Source organism: Channa argus, chromosome 7 (assembly GCF_033026475.1).
Source record: "Channa argus isolate prfri chromosome 7, Channa argus male v1.0, whole genome shotgun sequence".
In the NCBI taxonomy this organism is placed as follows: Eukaryota; Metazoa; Chordata; class Actinopteri; order Anabantiformes; family Channidae; genus Channa; species Channa argus.
In genome coordinates this window covers 15,939,806-15,956,697 of record NC_090203.1, presented here as the reverse complement: position 1 = coordinate 15,956,697, position 16,892 = coordinate 15,939,806, and the positions used below count along the sequence as shown (strand labels likewise).

General features: G+C 39.0%; 3 protein-coding genes across 3 annotated transcripts in view; 2 read left to right on the top strand and 1 right to left on the bottom strand.

Moving 5' to 3' along the window:
- Positions 1 to 1,296: 1,296 nt before the first annotated feature.
- Positions 1,297 to 4,676, top strand: LOC137131045 (CCN family member 3-like). The gene is made up of 5 exons (XM_067511830.1): positions 1,297 to 1,455; positions 1,819 to 2,047; positions 2,151 to 2,405; positions 2,899 to 3,128; positions 3,337 to 4,676. The coding sequence occupies exons 1-5, from the start codon at positions 1,414 to 1,416 to the stop codon at positions 3,628 to 3,630; spliced, it is 1,050 nt and encodes a 349-aa protein (XP_067367931.1). The 5' UTR covers positions 1,297 to 1,413; the 3' UTR covers positions 3,631 to 4,676.
- Positions 4,677 to 6,427: 1,751 nt separating this feature from the next.
- Positions 6,428 to 8,390, bottom strand: LOC137130973 (nuclear factor 7, ovary-like). The gene is made up of 2 exons (XM_067511714.1): positions 8,288 to 8,390; positions 6,428 to 7,948 (listed from the first exon to the last, which is right to left on the bottom strand). Exon 2 carries the CDS (start codon positions 7,944 to 7,946, stop codon positions 6,687 to 6,689), a length of 1,260 nt encoding a protein of 419 aa, XP_067367815.1. The 5' UTR covers positions 7,947 to 7,948; positions 8,288 to 8,390; the 3' UTR covers positions 6,428 to 6,686.
- A 6,417-nt stretch (positions 8,391 to 14,807) lies between these two features.
- The window catches only part of sntb1 (syntrophin, basic 1), a 32,344-nt gene continuing 30,259 nt past the window's right edge, over positions 14,808 to 16,892 (top strand). Inside the window, exon 1 of the mRNA XM_067510903.1 lies at positions 14,808 to 15,944. Within this exon, the coding sequence (XP_067367004.1) occupies positions 15,398 to 15,944 (547 nt within the window). The 5' untranslated portion in view covers positions 14,808 to 15,397. The remainder of the gene's footprint in view (positions 15,945 to 16,892) is intronic.

Below are 16,892 nucleotides of genomic sequence, written 5' to 3'. Positions count from 1 at the left end.
CCTTCAGTAAGGTTAAATACATATTTGGTTAGCCCGCCATCTTGGTTATCATCTTTCTACGGGAACGTATTGCTGTCACCATGAGAATTATTTTACTCGTTACCTTTGTTATGACGAGAAAACAATTTTTTAGCAGGAAACTCTTTTTTAATGAGAAGATTCTTTGAAATACTTTATATGTATTGGACCTGTCAATGGATGCATGTAAAATAGCCTTTATATAGAAAAATTATCTGTGCACACAGTTCTGTAAGTTTCAGACCTTTAATTTAAATTTTAAATCCAGTCTCCCTGGACCTTTGACATCATAGGAATATGATTGGCTTGTATTTGAGCACCCCGTTACGTTTTGCTAACACTTACTTAAAAAAGTAACATATAATGCAGAGATCATTGTTCTTCAATTTGTCTTCCATACATTATTCTAGAGGTTTTAAGATATGTTTATTATAAAGGAATGAAGAAAACATATATCCAGTAGGACATCTTTCAGCACAAGGTTTAGAACCCAGAAGAGATTTGCTTTATTTATTTAAAAGTTATCCATTCTTTGATATCTATTTAATTATTTACAGGATCTGAGAAAGTGTATAAGAGAGTAATGAAAAGCACATTTATTTGAAGGACTGGAAAGAAACTCATAAATCTTTTTTGTGGCTTTCCATTTAGGAATTCAGTCAGTTTCACCCTTAATCCATCCACATACCTCTGCTGTGAAATAACCTTAACACATCTATTACCAGATGTGTTGAACACAGCATCATCATTCCAATGATCCAAGTTACATATGAACCAAGGCTTCCACTGTGTTGCTATTTCAGGCAGTGCTAACAATTCTTTGGGGAATGAGAGGGTTTGCTACCGTGACTTCCCATGTAGGATTTGGATCAGGTGGTCAAAAGGTCACCACCCACTGTCAGTAGGACTAAACTAAAGGAACTGCCAGGTGCCTTGTAATAAATACGGACATCACAGACTGCCAAGGTAATGTCCAATAAAGAGACTTTAATAGGAAAAAGCGAGGGATGTGAAAGAAAATAAGTATAAAGTTACTGATTAATGAATATGCAGGTATGTACTGTACATAACATAAAATAACTAATAATAAACTGAATACTGATTATCTTTTACAGAATTACCTCCTTTTGTATGCTGTCTTTGACAGGTTCTCACAGTTCCTGCAACAATCTTGTGATGCTCTCCAACATTCCTTCCTGTTTGTTGTCATAGTGCCAGCAGGACAGCCCTGCTATATAAGGCCCTCCTCTCCCGAGTCCTTAAGCAGAACGACAAAGAGACTACAAATTTCTGCACTCACATAAGTTTTTATCATCTGAACTGAAGACAACTCAACACTTTCTTGACTGCAGATATTTTTATTTTATTTTTGATTCTGCTCAACATAAAAGGAAGATGACAAATAATTTCATAAGTTTCTTTTTCTTTGCAGCACAGGTAGGACTTACAACCAAATCTATATGTATGGCTTATGTTTTGCTTTAATTTAAATAGTTATTTACAGTACTTTGCAGCATCTGTTATTTAGGAAATTAAAAGTGTGTAGAAGCTCTCAGACTATTTAGACTATTTATCTTTAGACTAGATCTAAAGATAAAAAGACATGTTACTTTTTAATACTACTTTAGAGCTACAAAACTTTAAATAATACTTTTGTATCCTCAAAAACATTTTTTTTTTGTAAAAAGTAGTTTTTGTGTGTTACATTAAATCAGGTGCTCAAGAATGGTTTAAAGAAAGATATTTTGAGCTTCACCAACGTTTATAGTAAAAAAACCTAAATATTTTTTCCCCATGTAGGTGTTTTCATTAGTCTGTTCCCAGGTGTGTTCGAGGAGGTGTCAGTGCCCTAAGGAGCCCCCCATCTGTCCACCCGGGGTGCCCCTGATCTTGGATGACTGTGTCTGCTGCCTGGTGTGCGCCCGTCAGAAAGGGGAGGTCTGCTCTGAAACGAACCCCTGTGACACACAGAAAGGTCTGCAGTGTGACTATACAGCTGACATCCACAAGAAGACTGGTATTTGTGCTGGTGAGTGGGCTACTGTTGGCGATAACAGGATGTCCTGTGCGTCATGAGTTATTTTTTTTAAACTAATAGAAGCTATTCTAACTATTTTCTCTCTTTCCTCTAGCTCACCAGAGTAATGTGTGTGTTTTGGATGGTTCTGTCTACCAGAACGGCCAGACTTTCTTCCCTACCTGTAAACACCAGTGTATGTGCCGCGATGGGCAGATTGCCTGCCTGCCACTTTGTAACGTGGATGTAATGCTGCCTGGGCCAGACTGCCCCATGCCACGGAGGGTTCAGGTCCCAGGGGAGTGCTGCAAGAAGTGGGTGTGCGAGCCCCAGGCTGAGGCCAGTGTATTGGGTGGCTTTGCTATGGCCGGTAAGAAGACTACAAGCAGGATTAGATAAGTTGGAGATGGACCACATATGCAGACCACACATACCCACACAGTCACCTTTTACTCTGTGACGTTGGTGTCACTGTGGTGTGAGACACATAGTTAAAAGGTTATGTACATTTGTCTGACCTCTTTAGAGTGGGCGAGTAAGAGCCATGAGAAGAATGGGGCTTAAAAACAGACTTGAGAAAAGAGGAAACACTGAAGAAATAGGGAGAAGACATTAAGACATTAGTGTTGTCACTTTAGTCTAGAATGTAAAACAGTAATGTGATACAAGACTTTGCAGTCACAAGAATCTAAACCTATCATTAATCATGTTGTTGATTGGTTTCTTAGAATATGGTGTAAAACATTTATTTAAAGAAGGCTTTTATGCACTCTTTAAAAAATGAGAACCATACTACTGTACATACCAGTGTATACATTTTTACTAACTTAGTTACACTACACTTTCTGTATATTTTCCCTCAGCCTTTCGTCAGGAGGAAACAGTGAGATTTGATGGTTGGGACCCCACCCTGAACTGCATTGAGCAGACCACTGAGTGGGGCGCCTGCTCTCAAACCTGTGGTGTAGGGGTATCCAGCAGGGTCACCAACAAGAACCGTCGGTGTGAAATGGTGAAGCAGAGTCGACTGTGTATGATCAGACCTTGTGATGACCAGAAGGACCAGATGCACCTGACACAGTTTGCACCAAAGGTACTTTTTGAGGGGCTCTTTGGATCTTTATGCAGGTTTCTTTATCTGCCTTAGCTGAATTAGGGGCTGAATTATTGTGAAAAACATAAGACACGTTACTTTTTGTTTCAAACCACCTGAATTTTGTTTAGGGAACATAGAATGAAGCTCTTATAGTGACCAACCATGAACATTTATTTACTGACACTGATCTCGGATTTCCCTGCAGAGAGGCAGTAAATGCCAGAGGATGGTGAAGAGCGACAAAGCCGTGCACCTCTCCTACAAGAACTGCACCAGTGTCCAGGCCTATAAGCCACGCTACTGTGGCTTCTGCACAGACGGCCGCTGTTGTACGCCCCACAGAACGAAGACTGCCCTGGTGGAGTTCCAGTGTGCCAAAGGCAAAACCAGCAAGAGGCCAGTCATGGTGATCCTGACCTGTGCCTGCCACAGCCACTGCCCACGAGACAACACTGCTTGGCAGCCATCAGAACTGGAAAACAGCAACATAAAGTTATAGGTTAAAACGTCGCAATGAGCTATAGCTTACGATATACCGAACAGTAAATCCAAAGAGGAACTAATGACTGCATCTGTAATTTGGGTAATTAATCTTATCTTCCTTGTATTCATAAAATGAGAATCCTCTGTTAAGGAATAAATATAGAGAAAAGTAAATAGCTCTGTATTTCCCTCTATTTAAGAGGGATTTTACTGTACAACATCCTGTGTATACATTAATGCTATCAGCATTCACCATTGCTATGTATAGTACTTAAACCTTGTGATTCCACTGTGTAGGTCAGAGTATAGTACTAGTCATTTACACCAGACTATGAGAGGAGACCACAAAGAGGTGCTCTTACATTCTTAGTGAATATTTTAGAAGTTAAATTGAAACAGGCTCTAGGCGAGAGGTTAGTTCATATGAATATGTACACTAGAGTGTGTTTTATTCAGCTTAAATTGTGAGGAGATTTTGCTATATAATGTAGCAAATTACTTCTGAAAAAGAAATTATACTGTATACTAAAAACCCATTATTTCCACTTTGATAACATAGCGAAATAAGAAGACAGAGGGAAGCAAGTTTATAAGGTGATCTGTAAACTGTAACTAACAACCCTGGGTCACATTTTTTAAAATAACTGGACCGTGTGCTTTGACCTGGTCCACAAACAAGCTCTCCAGCTATGAAAGAGAGGTCACTGTGGAGTCTCTGTGACATTTCTAACATCTGCCTGTATTTCTAAAAATTGTAATATCTATGGTCTTATGCAAAAATATAAATGTACTGTATGGATTTGAGATTTTTAATTCTGCTTTGCTAAGCTTAGTGCAAATAAGAAAAAACTACTATGATGACAAAGGTTTGGAAATACTTGCTATATAGCTACTTTGACTGAGCGTGTATTAAATACACAGCGTTAATTGGTAAGAATGTGCACGTGTTGTATATATTGTTATGTTGTTTTTTTTACTTACCATTTGAATTATAATTCACACTTCTTTTTTCTGTATCTGTCTAAACTATTCTGCAAAGCTCAATATTTTCAAATAAAATGTGTATTTTATATTATTTTGGCATCAAAGTTCAGTTATTTATTTTCACTCAATGCTAAAACTATTTTTTATTGATTGAGTGGGAAAGAAGAATGGGGAAGTGGATATAGCATTTGACAATGTGGGTACAATTAAGTGGGCTCATAAAGCAGAAAAGGATTTGTATATAAATCAGTGGTACCTTATGCTGATTCGATTGAATTAAGTGAGTCAAAATGGAATTACCTCTTGAATTACCTGAGGGTAGCAGAAGAAGGAAAATTGCCCATCAGGCATTGTGAAAGGTAAGGATGCAAGGTTGTAGGTTGCATCTGAGAGGGAAAAATGAACAATCGAGTAGCATTAATTCTCTTTTAAGCTTGTGGTGTAACTCTACAAACAGCTTGTAATGTTAATTCAAATGAGTCTGATCATTTTCTAACACCACACTGTCATAAATGCTATTTATGTTTTATTTATGTGTGCTGTGGGTTTTAGGCCAAATGTAACATCACAATACCTTCATGGCTGCTCTACAACATTTCTTGAAAATGATTTTCCCAATTTCTGTGGTCTTAGTATTTGACATGACACTATTATAACACTTGTTATAAAATCTATATGAAATAATGCCCTTTATATATATATATATATATATATTTTTACACATTTGCGTTAATGATACAGACATGTGTCTTGTCATCTTGAGGGATTCCCTTTTAACTACCCAGGATGTTCATGTTATCAGATGAGACCCAGGAGATCTAAACCCCGCTGACAATGGTTGGTGGCCTATGACTCCTATCCCTGAACCCCACCTGGAGGTCACAGTGAACCAGCCTGTTATTCCCTCTAGGATTGTTAGTGATGCTTAAAAAAGATCATTGGTGGAAACTTTCGCTCATCTGGGGGAATCACTCTGTGGTCGAAACATGTGGTTGCAGTTATGTTATGGCTACTGCTGAGCTGAGGTGTGTGGTAATATATTTGTGGATCTAGGATTTGAAGCTTATTCCTGTGTTTCTCTCACAGATGAAAGCTGGATGATGAAAACATGACAAAGACAGATGCTAGTTGTAGGCCTGCAGACAATGATGTTTTTGTCTGTTGGTTGGTCAGTCTGGACCAAAGTGTAGGACAGGTCTCAACAACGGATGGAGTGCCATGAACTTTTGTGCAGACATTAGGCAAATATCTATCTACATCAGCATGCAACCAATGTCACAATGAGCATTTCAGCTTGGTGACATTGGCTCAAAGAAATGCTGTGCCAATATACAGCTGCACACAGCTGCTAGAGTTCTTATTGAATGTTAAACATGACATTACCTGTTTAAAGCAAATGTGTCCAAATGCAAAAGACAAGTTCATATTTTGGTGAGGTACATCTGGATTGTTGTGAAGTTTCTCTTTAATTATTTTGAGGGGTTTTTTAGAGGTATTGTATCACAAACTATTTAAGCTCCTCACTGGTTAGCTGAAAATAGATCAATTGGTAGGGAGGCTATGAATATAATGACGTGAAAGGTGTACTGTCTGTATAAAAGATTGGTAGGTTGCTCCCTCTAGTGGTTTAATTGAATTAAGCCTTTTTCTCCATATTCCTTACGACGTTCTTCGAGGTAATTAATCTTACTTTATTCAACAGTGAACATAAGGGGATACTGCATAAAATTCTCTGTTTGACTGTATTAAGAAATGACCCTACCACTGATTTTTAAGGTGAGGAAATCAAACAGTGAAAATTTAACACCAAATGATTATAAAAGGCATAATTCAACCCTAAGATTTATTGTGATTTAAATATTTACTGTAAACACCACAATTTCTCCTGTAAATATACAAATACAGTGCAATTATACAATTTAAACACAAAATGAACAAATAAACATGCAACATTATTTCCAAAAGCATGTACACGGTAAGGAAGTAACTACTTTCTTATCTGTCAAACTGAACCTAATCCAGAGTTTTACTGTATTTACACATTGTATCTGGATTTCATTACAATCCTACTTAAGCATGATGTGTTCTTTATTTTGGCTCAGATGAAATAATTAGAAGAAAAAAAACACAGGCCATAACAACCAAGAAGAATAAGTCATTTGAATGCTGTGCCCGTTCTTTAATGTTCTGAACCTTGTTTTGTAGCCTCTGTACCCAGCTACCAGTAGAACAGGGAAGTAGGAATAATAAAATTCTCCCATTGGTTTTGGAAACAGTTAATGAGTAGATTGTAATTTTTGCATAAGGATCATAGAAGGACACCAGTTCACTCTCACACTCTACAAACACTAACATTCTCTCAGGTTTCTTTATTAAGTAGAGATGCACAGGGTCATTTTGTAGTGCTTTCCCGTTGCTGTTCCTCGCTAACCTAATGATCCCCATTCCATTCCCATGGATTGGTAAGAGTGTGCTCTTCCCACGCTTTGACTCTATGACTACTCCTAAATCCCAGTTACTGTTGACCTGAATTTCATAGCAGAATCCATCTTCAGAAAAGCTACTGTTTCCTGGAACATAGGAATATTTATGGAAAATATGCGAGCCTTCATTGGGAAACCACCAAATGTGAGAACCTTGTGTTTGAAGAGAAGCCAAACTTTTTGGTGTCCCATCATTTTTGTCTTTCTTCACTGTCTGCACTGGTGCTTTCATTTTCTGTGCCCTCTTTGTACTTGTTTGTTCAGCTTTTTTCTTCCCTATCTGAACCTTCTTGTTTACATATGCTTTATCCAGAGGAACTGTGTCATGGGCACTATGATCTGTACACAGAACACAAATACAAGTCAGGTCATTCCTGCAGAAAAGCTCTAAAACCCTATTGTGTGTCTTGCAAATCTTGTCTACCAGGTTAAGCACAGGCTCAGTCAGTTGGTGTCTCTTTAAGGCATCAACTCTCTGATGAGGCTGTAGGTGTAGCTCACAGAAAGAGGTCAAACACACCAAACAGGTTTTAGAGGCTTTGACTTTTTTGTCAAGGCAGCAGTCACACGGAACCTCTCCTGGTTTGGCGAGAAAACTATTGTTGTCACATGATGTTTCCTTACGATGCTTCTTGAAATTCTCCACAACCTCCCTGAATGCAGTGTTGATGCAAAGGTTGAGCCCCTTATTGAACGTGGAGTTGCACAGTGGACACTGACACTTCTCTTTGCCCTCCCAGTGCCTGGTGATACAGGATTTGCAGAAATTATGTCCACATGGGATAGAAAGAGGCTCCATGAAAACATCCAAACAGATGGAGCACAGGAACTGATCTTCACACAGAAAACCACTAGCTGAGGCCATATCTAGAGAAGAGGAAATGTTTAAAAAAATAAGAACCATCAGTGCTATCCATCAGCAACAAGTATGCAGTGTGAGCAATCATTCCTAAAACACTGGCTGACAAAGACAACATTAACACTAAACTTAAAAGCACTTTCATTTTAGATGCAGTAGTTTTGCCAAATTTGCGACAACATAACACATAACACTACGTCCTAAATTTAAAAAAAAGATCAAATAGATAAAAAAAAAAACTAGTCAAATTTACATCTCAATTTATGAACATAGCAAAGTGCTAACAATTTCATTGCATGTGAACGTTTTACAGTTTCATACAATAAATTGAACATGTTAAACTTCACCTTCTTGTTTGCCCTTTGCTCAGCTCAATGCTGGTGTGTTTGTACATTAATAGAGAAACTGAACTGCGCTTTTTAGTTGTTAAGTTTCACTTCCCTGAAAATGTTGCAATGGTGCTCCTCCTCCCTTTATACCCCTCCCACCTTCATTCTCTATAAGACATTAACCCCTTAAAAGTATTTAAATGAAGAGATAAATTATTAATTTTCATCACAATGGATTTACCTGGTTGTATAAATTTAACTTTTACCTCCATAGTGCTCCTTCTTTATGGAGTGACTAATAAAAGTGATCATTAAAATTCATGTGTTGTGCATTGAATGGAGAAGGGGAAGGACAGGAGGACTGGAACTGGTCTTCAAGTGTGTGGGGGGGAAGCCTGCATTTGACCCCCAATTTGTAAAGTACTTTCATAAATGCCATATGTAGTTTGGGGGTGAAAATGGTAGTAAAACAAATAAGAGAAAAAGGCGCAATAGAAAAAAAGGAAAAGGAAAAAGAGGAGGCAAGTGAAGAAGTTACACAAAATTGTCTTTGTGTATTAAAAATACTTAAGAAACAACTACAAATTCCAATGTTAATATGTGTCTCTGTGTGTGAGAGTCTGTGGCAGACTGACATCCTGTCTAGGTTATGCCTCACCTATTGCCGGATGACAGCTGGGATCAGCAATCCTTCCGCAGATCCTGAACAGGATGACTAGTTTAAAAAAAAATGGCTGGATAATTACTTTAACACATGTTTTAAATATGTATGGTTAGTTTGACCTGCAGTGTTCATTATTGGATTTTAATAGTTTGCTGAACAGCACGATTTCTATGACAAAGGTACTTCGGATTTTGGTGTTATGGAGGCAAAGTCCATTTAGCATTTTTGATGTCATATTGTAATCACATGAATTTCTAATTTCAATTTCTGGAGGGTCAGCCACCCACATAAGCCTGTGGAGCCTCAGGGGTGTCGGTCAAGTGCCTTGACAAGTTGGGTCACCTTGATGGCATGGTGTCAGGTGTAGATGAGGACTAAGCAGAGACCCGTGAAGGACGTTCCAGTTTGGTGGAGACAAGGAACATTATTTATTTTCTTATAGCTAAGGGGCAGTACTTTTTTATGAAGAGCGGCTCTCAGTTGGGGAGAGAAGTATGGGTTGAACTTGAAGGATGTAGGGGAGGAATAAAACTGTCTAATATACAACTTGGCTGTGTGTTCATCTATGCAGCACATAAATATACCTATGAGGGGAAGAATGCAGGTAGAAGTTACATGCTGTAGGTTGAGGTTTAAGGTGGGTCTGCAGGTTGATCATGCAGTACAGAAAGTAGTTGGTAGTTGGAGGACTTGACTGGCAGCCAGTGAAGTGAAATCAAACCCTGAGTAATCTGGGCTGTTCTAGAGACTCCTGTTGACTTAAAACAAGTAAAAACATCCATCCATCCATTATCTGTCACTGCTTATACTATTTGGGACACAGGGTGCAAGAGGCGGCGTACACCCTGGACAGGTCGCTTTTCTGTTTCAGTGCAACAGAGAGACCTACACACACAGACAACCAATCACACTCACACCTATGGGCAATTTTAGATTCACCAATAAACCTAACATGCATCCTTTTGGACTGTGGGAGGAAACTGGAGAACCCAGAAGAAACCAATGCAAGCTCGGGAAGAACATGCAAACTCTACATAGAAGGGCCACAGGGCGAACCACCAACCTTCTAGCTGTTAGGCGGCGGCAGTACAAATAAAAACAGAATTACAATAATCAAGAAGTAATAAAAGCATGAATAATCATTTCCAGATTGGCCCCTGGTTACATTTTAATCAGTTTAGAGATGTTCCTCAAGTAAAAAATTAGTTCTTGACTAACTGTCTTGAGTGAATATCGAGAGACATAGGCTGGTTAAAAACAACCCCTAAGGCTAGACTGGACAGGAACCCAGTAAACCAAGGTGTTGTTTGATGAAGGTCATCTTTTTGATGGGTGCAATGATCAGAGGTTCAGTCTTGTTTTTTTTTTTTTTTTTGTAGGTTGTTATTATTTACCCAGATCTTGATGGATGACAAGCACTCTAACATCATTAATAAAAAAATAAACTGAATCATTACAGGAGCAATAATGTTGAACATCTGCATAAAAATGATAAGACACATTCTTAAAACAACAAATAATCTGGCTAAGAGTAAATTGGTACAAGATGCTACCACTTTTTCCAAGATTTTTGATATAAAAGGAAACTTTGGTATTGGCCTATAATTTTTAGTCTCAGAAGGGTCAAGATTTGGCTGTTTCATTATAGAATTAACAATACAGTGTTTAAAATAGCTGCGGACTATTCAAGTCCTAAGTGAGAGATTAATAAATTTCACCATCCAGGACCAATCAAATCAAACGCATTTAAAATCAAGGATGCAGATAAATGTCAACAGGGGTAGTAGATGTTTTAATCTTACTTAATAAAACCTTACAGTAACAGGAGTGGACAGGAGTAACAGGAGTGGAGGAGGACAAAGAGTGTGCAGATGAGATATCATTATTTCGGCTTTCAGAGGGGGGGTTAATATCCCTGATGTCTTGCACTTCTACAAAGTACCTAACAGCAGTCTCTCTTAAAACCACAATTGGCTTTATTTATTGTTTTAAAATTGTTTTTCATGAGGCATTAAAGTATACTAATTAGGGCTGTGTCACTGCTTTTGTTATATTTACAATGCAGATAAGAGTACTTTTTACAGTAAAACACTTTTTAAAACATTTGTTACATACTTAATAGGAATGTAATATGGATGGAGGAGTATTAGGTGACAAAGCAAATAATAAATTGGCAAAGGGACACCTATGGACAGATGTGGCGACTGAGGAGGCAGGGAAGAAAAAGTAAAAGGAAAGTGCAGAGAAATAAAATAAAAGGGCCATGTGCAATAAACGATGTGCACTGTAGTTTAACAATTTACTGCAAACGTTCTCCTCATTTATTTTCATGAACGTGTTGGTTGGACAGGGAGTTCTCTTGTTCCTCTGCTATTAACCACACTTGCTCAACCAGAGAACTAAATTTTTTGTTTTTTGTTTTTTAACATTATCTTCCCATTTGTTGAAAAGTAACCTGATTCATTTCTGAATATCAAACATGTACCATTAGCCTTAAATTTAAAGGCACATTAGACTTATACTTCAAACCACAAAATGGAAATAGGCCTGTACTTGTCACAGTAGAGTATTATGTCAAATTTCTAATGCATATTTTGGTTTAAATTAATGAAGGCTGGCTCCTGCTGTGTTACACAGGCTGCTCTACAGAGATTATTCAGAGGCACGATCCCTCTACTCATGTTCTCCAGTGTCCCCCTCCTTAGATGACCTAGTAGTCCAGGGTTCCCCTAGGTGAACCATCCTGCATCCATATTAAACTTGGTTCAGATACCTGATTTATAGTTCACAGCAGCTCAGAGCTTCATGAGTAAATATAATACTTGTTTTTGCATAAATTATAATGCTGATGTTGTGCTGCTTTTTGTAAATAAATCTGTGACTGCTTACATGTCTGTTTTTTTTTGTTTTTGTTTTTTTCCTTTGACACAATTTAATACTTACAGTCATCACATAATAACAGAATCCAAAGCGCTTCTGCTTTTAAACTTAAGGAGGTGTCATATACGTATTTTCAGTTCTATTGTTTATCTGTCCAAATTTAAAGGACCCTCAGAGTTAATATTTTTCTCTTCACTCACCATAAGCACTATGTGTCTTTCAGCAGAGTAGTAAAATACCTGAACACGATTTGCTATTGCTGCAGCTTTGTTTGTGCTCTTAGTTTGTGTTGTTTCAGTTCTCATTCTTACAGAAAAACATGAACATTCTGTTAATTCTGTTGTGTTTTGCAATATATCTGCCCCGTCTACATGTTTTTTTTAATATAACCATTAACACAGTGTAACTCTGTTTGTAGGTCTAGGTCTAGGTCTGTGCAACTGATTTTAAAAAGGAGATAAAAGACTAGTATTCACAGTAAAACATTTGTGTATGATTGTTACATATTTGATGGGAATGTAAGATGGATTGAGGTGGATTATGTGACAAGAAAAGGAAACTGTCTGGAGAAATGATAATAACAAACGTGCTGTACTCATGCAGTGATTCACTTGCCTCTTTGGCAGCTATTGGACTGCTGATGCATTAATAACTATGCAACATTTTCACTCAAAACAGATATCTAAATTGAATACAAATTAGATAAAGCCAAAATTTAGGAAATCTGTAACATTTAACAACAGTTAATTTCTTTAAATAAAATATTTAACACCTCCAACATTTCTTCTGTTAATATCATCCATATCAGCTTCAAAATCATAAACCTGCAGACAGCCTGTGGAGGTGGTTTACAGACATCTCAGAGAGTGTGACTCTGTAACTTTTTGCTGAAATAATTTATATCACATGGTCTGTCTCCCTTCCAATTTATTCCAGTCTAAATAATACTATTAAATATATTAGTTGACTGAAATAGTGCCCTAAAAAAGTGCGTTCATCGGTTCCTATTTTCCACACCATCAGGTGCAGATGAAATCTTGATACTAGTTTGAGTCTTTCTTTCACTGGTTTTAAACATGGTATATTTAGAATAGGAGACAAATATTTACTTCTTGGCTTTAATATTAAAATTACCCTGTGGAGATTTAGATCACTGCTAACACAAATGTAATGTAAATGTGATTTTAAAGAGAGGTCGCTCAGTGGGAATGCATCTATTTCCTCAATCCTCAATGCCTATACTGAAGTGCTCTTGTGTGGGCTACTTCACTGCACTATAGACAAACAACACAAACCCATTGTGCGTTTGTGTGTGACCATACCTGTCTCTGCAGCTTTGTGTTGCAATGACAAAGTGTGTAATCAACATGCTAGTTGACTGGAGATTAAAAAATTATTAATTAACAATCTTTAAATACCATCTCCTTTAATAAACATTGAATTCTCTGTTTGTTTCCCTTTTTTTTTTGAAGGTCGTTACCACAACAAAGAAGATTCATTTTATTTGATGGCTCATTTCCATATAAAAGTAAAAATCGACACTAACATCTTCGCCTCATTAAACCAAACAAAATATTCGTAGTATTATTGTTGCAGCAACTTTCTCAAAATAAATAAGCTAATCCCTTCTTTTTGGTGCAGTAGTAATGATCCAAATAGTTCAGAGGGCGGGCTTGTGAAGAAGCTTCTTTCCTACACTCTGCAGCATTCTTGTAACATACAAGATTTTCCAATTATTATGCTATTTCATTCATTATAAAACGCACAATGATTTATAAAATATAGAGTATAATAAAATGAGACAACACTCTTATTTTTCATAATATTCACATTTGTCCCTCATAACAAGTTCAAATCTTAATATTTGTAAAGTTAAAGCCAGTCAGACATTCATGTGGTAAAATAATGATAAAAAAGCAGCAAACGGTCATCAGGCAAACGCAGCACAGTGAATACATACCTTGGTTTCCCCTGCTGGACTCCCAAAATTTAACTTTTTTTCGTAAATAAAAGTAGCCATTTCGAGATTTTCTTTTTTCATAAGAAACTTTGCATTTGTTAATTTAATTAAAACTTGTGAAATCTGAGCATATTTTATACTAAAACACAAATAATAATGCTGGTCATAATGCTGGACACAGGTGCTGTTTTTTCACACAACCCAACTTTTGTTGTCCCAACTTTATTTGAAATGTGTGGCATCAAATTCAAAATGAGCATATATGTTTTTCATTTCTAAGTTTAAACATTTGATATGCGGCTTTACGACCCGTTTCCATTTTACTTTATTTATAACAGCAGCCAAGACGTTTTGGAACTATACAATACAACGGTAATAACAAAAATCAACATCACGGAAAGTTCGAAAGTTTGTCAAATGATTTAATGAACACAGTTTGGATCTGTGTACTTTTTGTATTTTCCAAAATGCCAGCACAAGCCTGCCATCATGGACAGACAAATCCAAATTAAAGTCACCAGCAGGTGTCGTAGCTGCATTTCCAATATACGAGCGTGAAGCACGTTTTCCTCTGTCTTTTATTGTGCAGGATGCTGTGTTTTAGCGTGAAGGCCATTGAAAGTGCATGAAAGTGTTCTGTGATCCAAACAGCTGAACCCCCTTGGCACTTGAAGCTTTCACTGAAGTCCTAACAGCTGCTCGTTATGTCCTGTAAACCGAAGCTGCCTCTAGCCTGTCAGTCACCCACACCCATGGCTTGAACCGAGGGCACCCACCAGCTCCACTGCGCCCTCGCGGTCTGTGCTCCCTTATTTAAGCTCTGACGAACCTGTTAGATTGACAGGGCATGAGGAACTCCTTTGGAACAATAACAACAATACAACTGGAGAGCAAAGCCTTGGAGAGGGGTCTTCCCATGTCGGAGGTCAATACCAAAGCACGCTCCCTCTCTCTCATTCTCTGTTAGGAACCCTCACAACCGACACGCGCGCATTCCTGCAGGCGCGTAACCGATTTCACTTGTGCAACAAGAACGCGGTCAAATACAACGGAGTGGACATTTGAAGTCTGGGCATTTCAGGTCATGTTGTCCTTTAGATTAACTGTTAGGGCAAAACGTGGTTTAGAGCTTTTAATGTACATGGCAACTTTTCTGTCACTTTTTCCGCCCCATGTTGCCGAATCACGCGCAAAACGTTATGACTCCGTTCACCCAACAGTCATGAATTAATTTGTAGGAAAATGTTTCCTCTTGTAAACATCACGATGTTGCTAATGTTTTTTTGTGAATAGCCTGTTATCTTTCCTTCTTTGCCATCGCTCATGTCTCCGAGGTTGCAGAGAAGTGATGTACACATTTTGTGAGAGCAGGATCTGGGGATGGGATCGACTGACAGCGGGGGGAGCAAACTCCACCCAGCACATAGGATGTGGTGCAGGCGGAGCGGAGGACAGCTCGTTCAGCAGAGGCTCCGGCTGGTTGGTCGGGACGCTTTGACAAGTCCCGCAGAAAACTTCTGAGGGGCAAAGTCCAGCCTGAGCGTGAGGGAGGCCGGGTGGAAGTAAACGTGCGAGAGGGTGCTGGGAACAAAACCACATGTCATTTTAACGAAATGCTCCAAAGATGGCGGTGGTTTTAGCGACTGGAGTTTCGCGTACCCCCGGAGTGCAAAAAAGTGGATTTGTAGAGGTTTTGGTGCGGGAACACTGGCACAAAGTTTTGGTCAACTTGAACGAGGAAGCGCTCACGTTGAGCTGCGAGAAGAGCAGCAGTAACGACGACGTGAACGACAATGTCAACTCCAACGGCGTTACCAACGGCTCTTACCTCGATAACAATAACGCAAACTCCAACAACGGTCCCCAAACTGCACGCACCGCGTTCACGGACATCCCGGATCGGGTGCCCGAAACGATCGCCAACAGAAAGCGGTGCGTCAAGGTGACCAAGCAGGAGATCGGTGGGCTCGGGATCAGCATCAAAGGAGGGAAGGAGAATAAAATGCCAATCCTAGTTAGTAAGATATTCCAGGGGCTCGCAGCGGACCAAACCCAGGCTCTGTACGTTGGGGACGCCATCCTATCCGTGAACGGTATGAACCTGCGGGACGCGACGCACGACGAGGCGGTGCAGGCGCTGAAACGGGCCGGGAAAGAGGTGACTCTGGAAGGTAGGCAGGCTGCGCAGACAGTGTGTGAGAGCATGACAGAAAAACCTGAGATCTTAGCGTACGGACCAGGGAGTCCCAGACTCTTTTCATCCCCCACCCATGCCCCTTTTCATCTTTAAGAAAAGGTCAGCACTTCTTAGTTTGGCCAAGCCAATTCTGTCGAAACCTGTTAGAAATGTTGCTGGACATAGATGTCACTTTTACATAACCTCACATGTGCATTTTCCAGGAAAGAAAACGTCTAACATAGGGCTGAGTTTCTCACCCCACATGGCTGCCTGTTTTCTGAGACTGGTGTTACATTGCTTTCTGCATATCCTAGTAGGTCAGGGGATCCTAATTGTACAGCGCTGTACAGCAGGTTTTCTATTCTATCTGCCAGCTGATTGCATTCACCTCGGGTCCCAGGTATAAATCACTGCCTGATTAAACGAACAGAATGAAGATCAGCATGGTATTGAGTGCTGAAGCCTGGGAATGAAAACCTCAAAGTGTGATTTATTTTCCATTAGAGAAAGAAGGTGTTGGATAGAGTTGGATGAAAAAGATTTTTTTGGCACTAGTCTGTACGGTTTACATCTCGCTAAATGTACTTTCTTGTCCATTTACAAAGTTGCAGTTGCCACACAGTTTTTCTCTGACTAGTTTGGGGAATTACGAGACTGACGGGCTATAGAAAAGTTCATATTTCTAACAAAACAATTATGCAACCATAGGTGCCATGGGAGATCCCTGCAAGATTAAACCCCTATCATCTTTCTCCTCCTCACACCTTTTTCTTAGCAAGGCCACTCACATAAAGCCAGCTCTTTGTATCCTTAAGCTTATCTTTTCTGCAGTTGATTTTGGATAAAAAGTGAAGCTGAAACTTTGGCTGTCAGAGTCCAGTTTAAAGAACAAACATCTTAATACACTGGCACGTACCACCCCCCCCCCTTCCCCCCCCCC

What these genes read in the sequence shown, in the direction of transcription:
- LOC137131045 (XM_067511830.1), top strand. Translation starts at nt 1,414, where the DNA reads ATGACAAATAATTTCATAAGTTTCTTTTTCTTTGCAGCACAG. An exon ending in TCTTTTTCTTTGCAGCACAG is followed by an intron (nt 1,456 to 1,818) that starts GTAGGACTTACA and finishes TTCCCCATGTAG; the next exon opens with GTGTTTTCATTAGTCTGTTC. An exon ending in TGACACAGTTTGCACCAAAG is followed by an intron (nt 3,129 to 3,336) that starts GTACTTTTTGAG and finishes ATTTCCCTGCAG; the next exon opens with AGAGGCAGTAAATGCCAGAG.
- LOC137130973 (XM_067511714.1), bottom strand. Translation starts at nt 7,946, where the DNA reads ATGGCCTCAGCTAGTGGTTTTCTGTGTGAAGATCAGTTCCTGTGCTCC.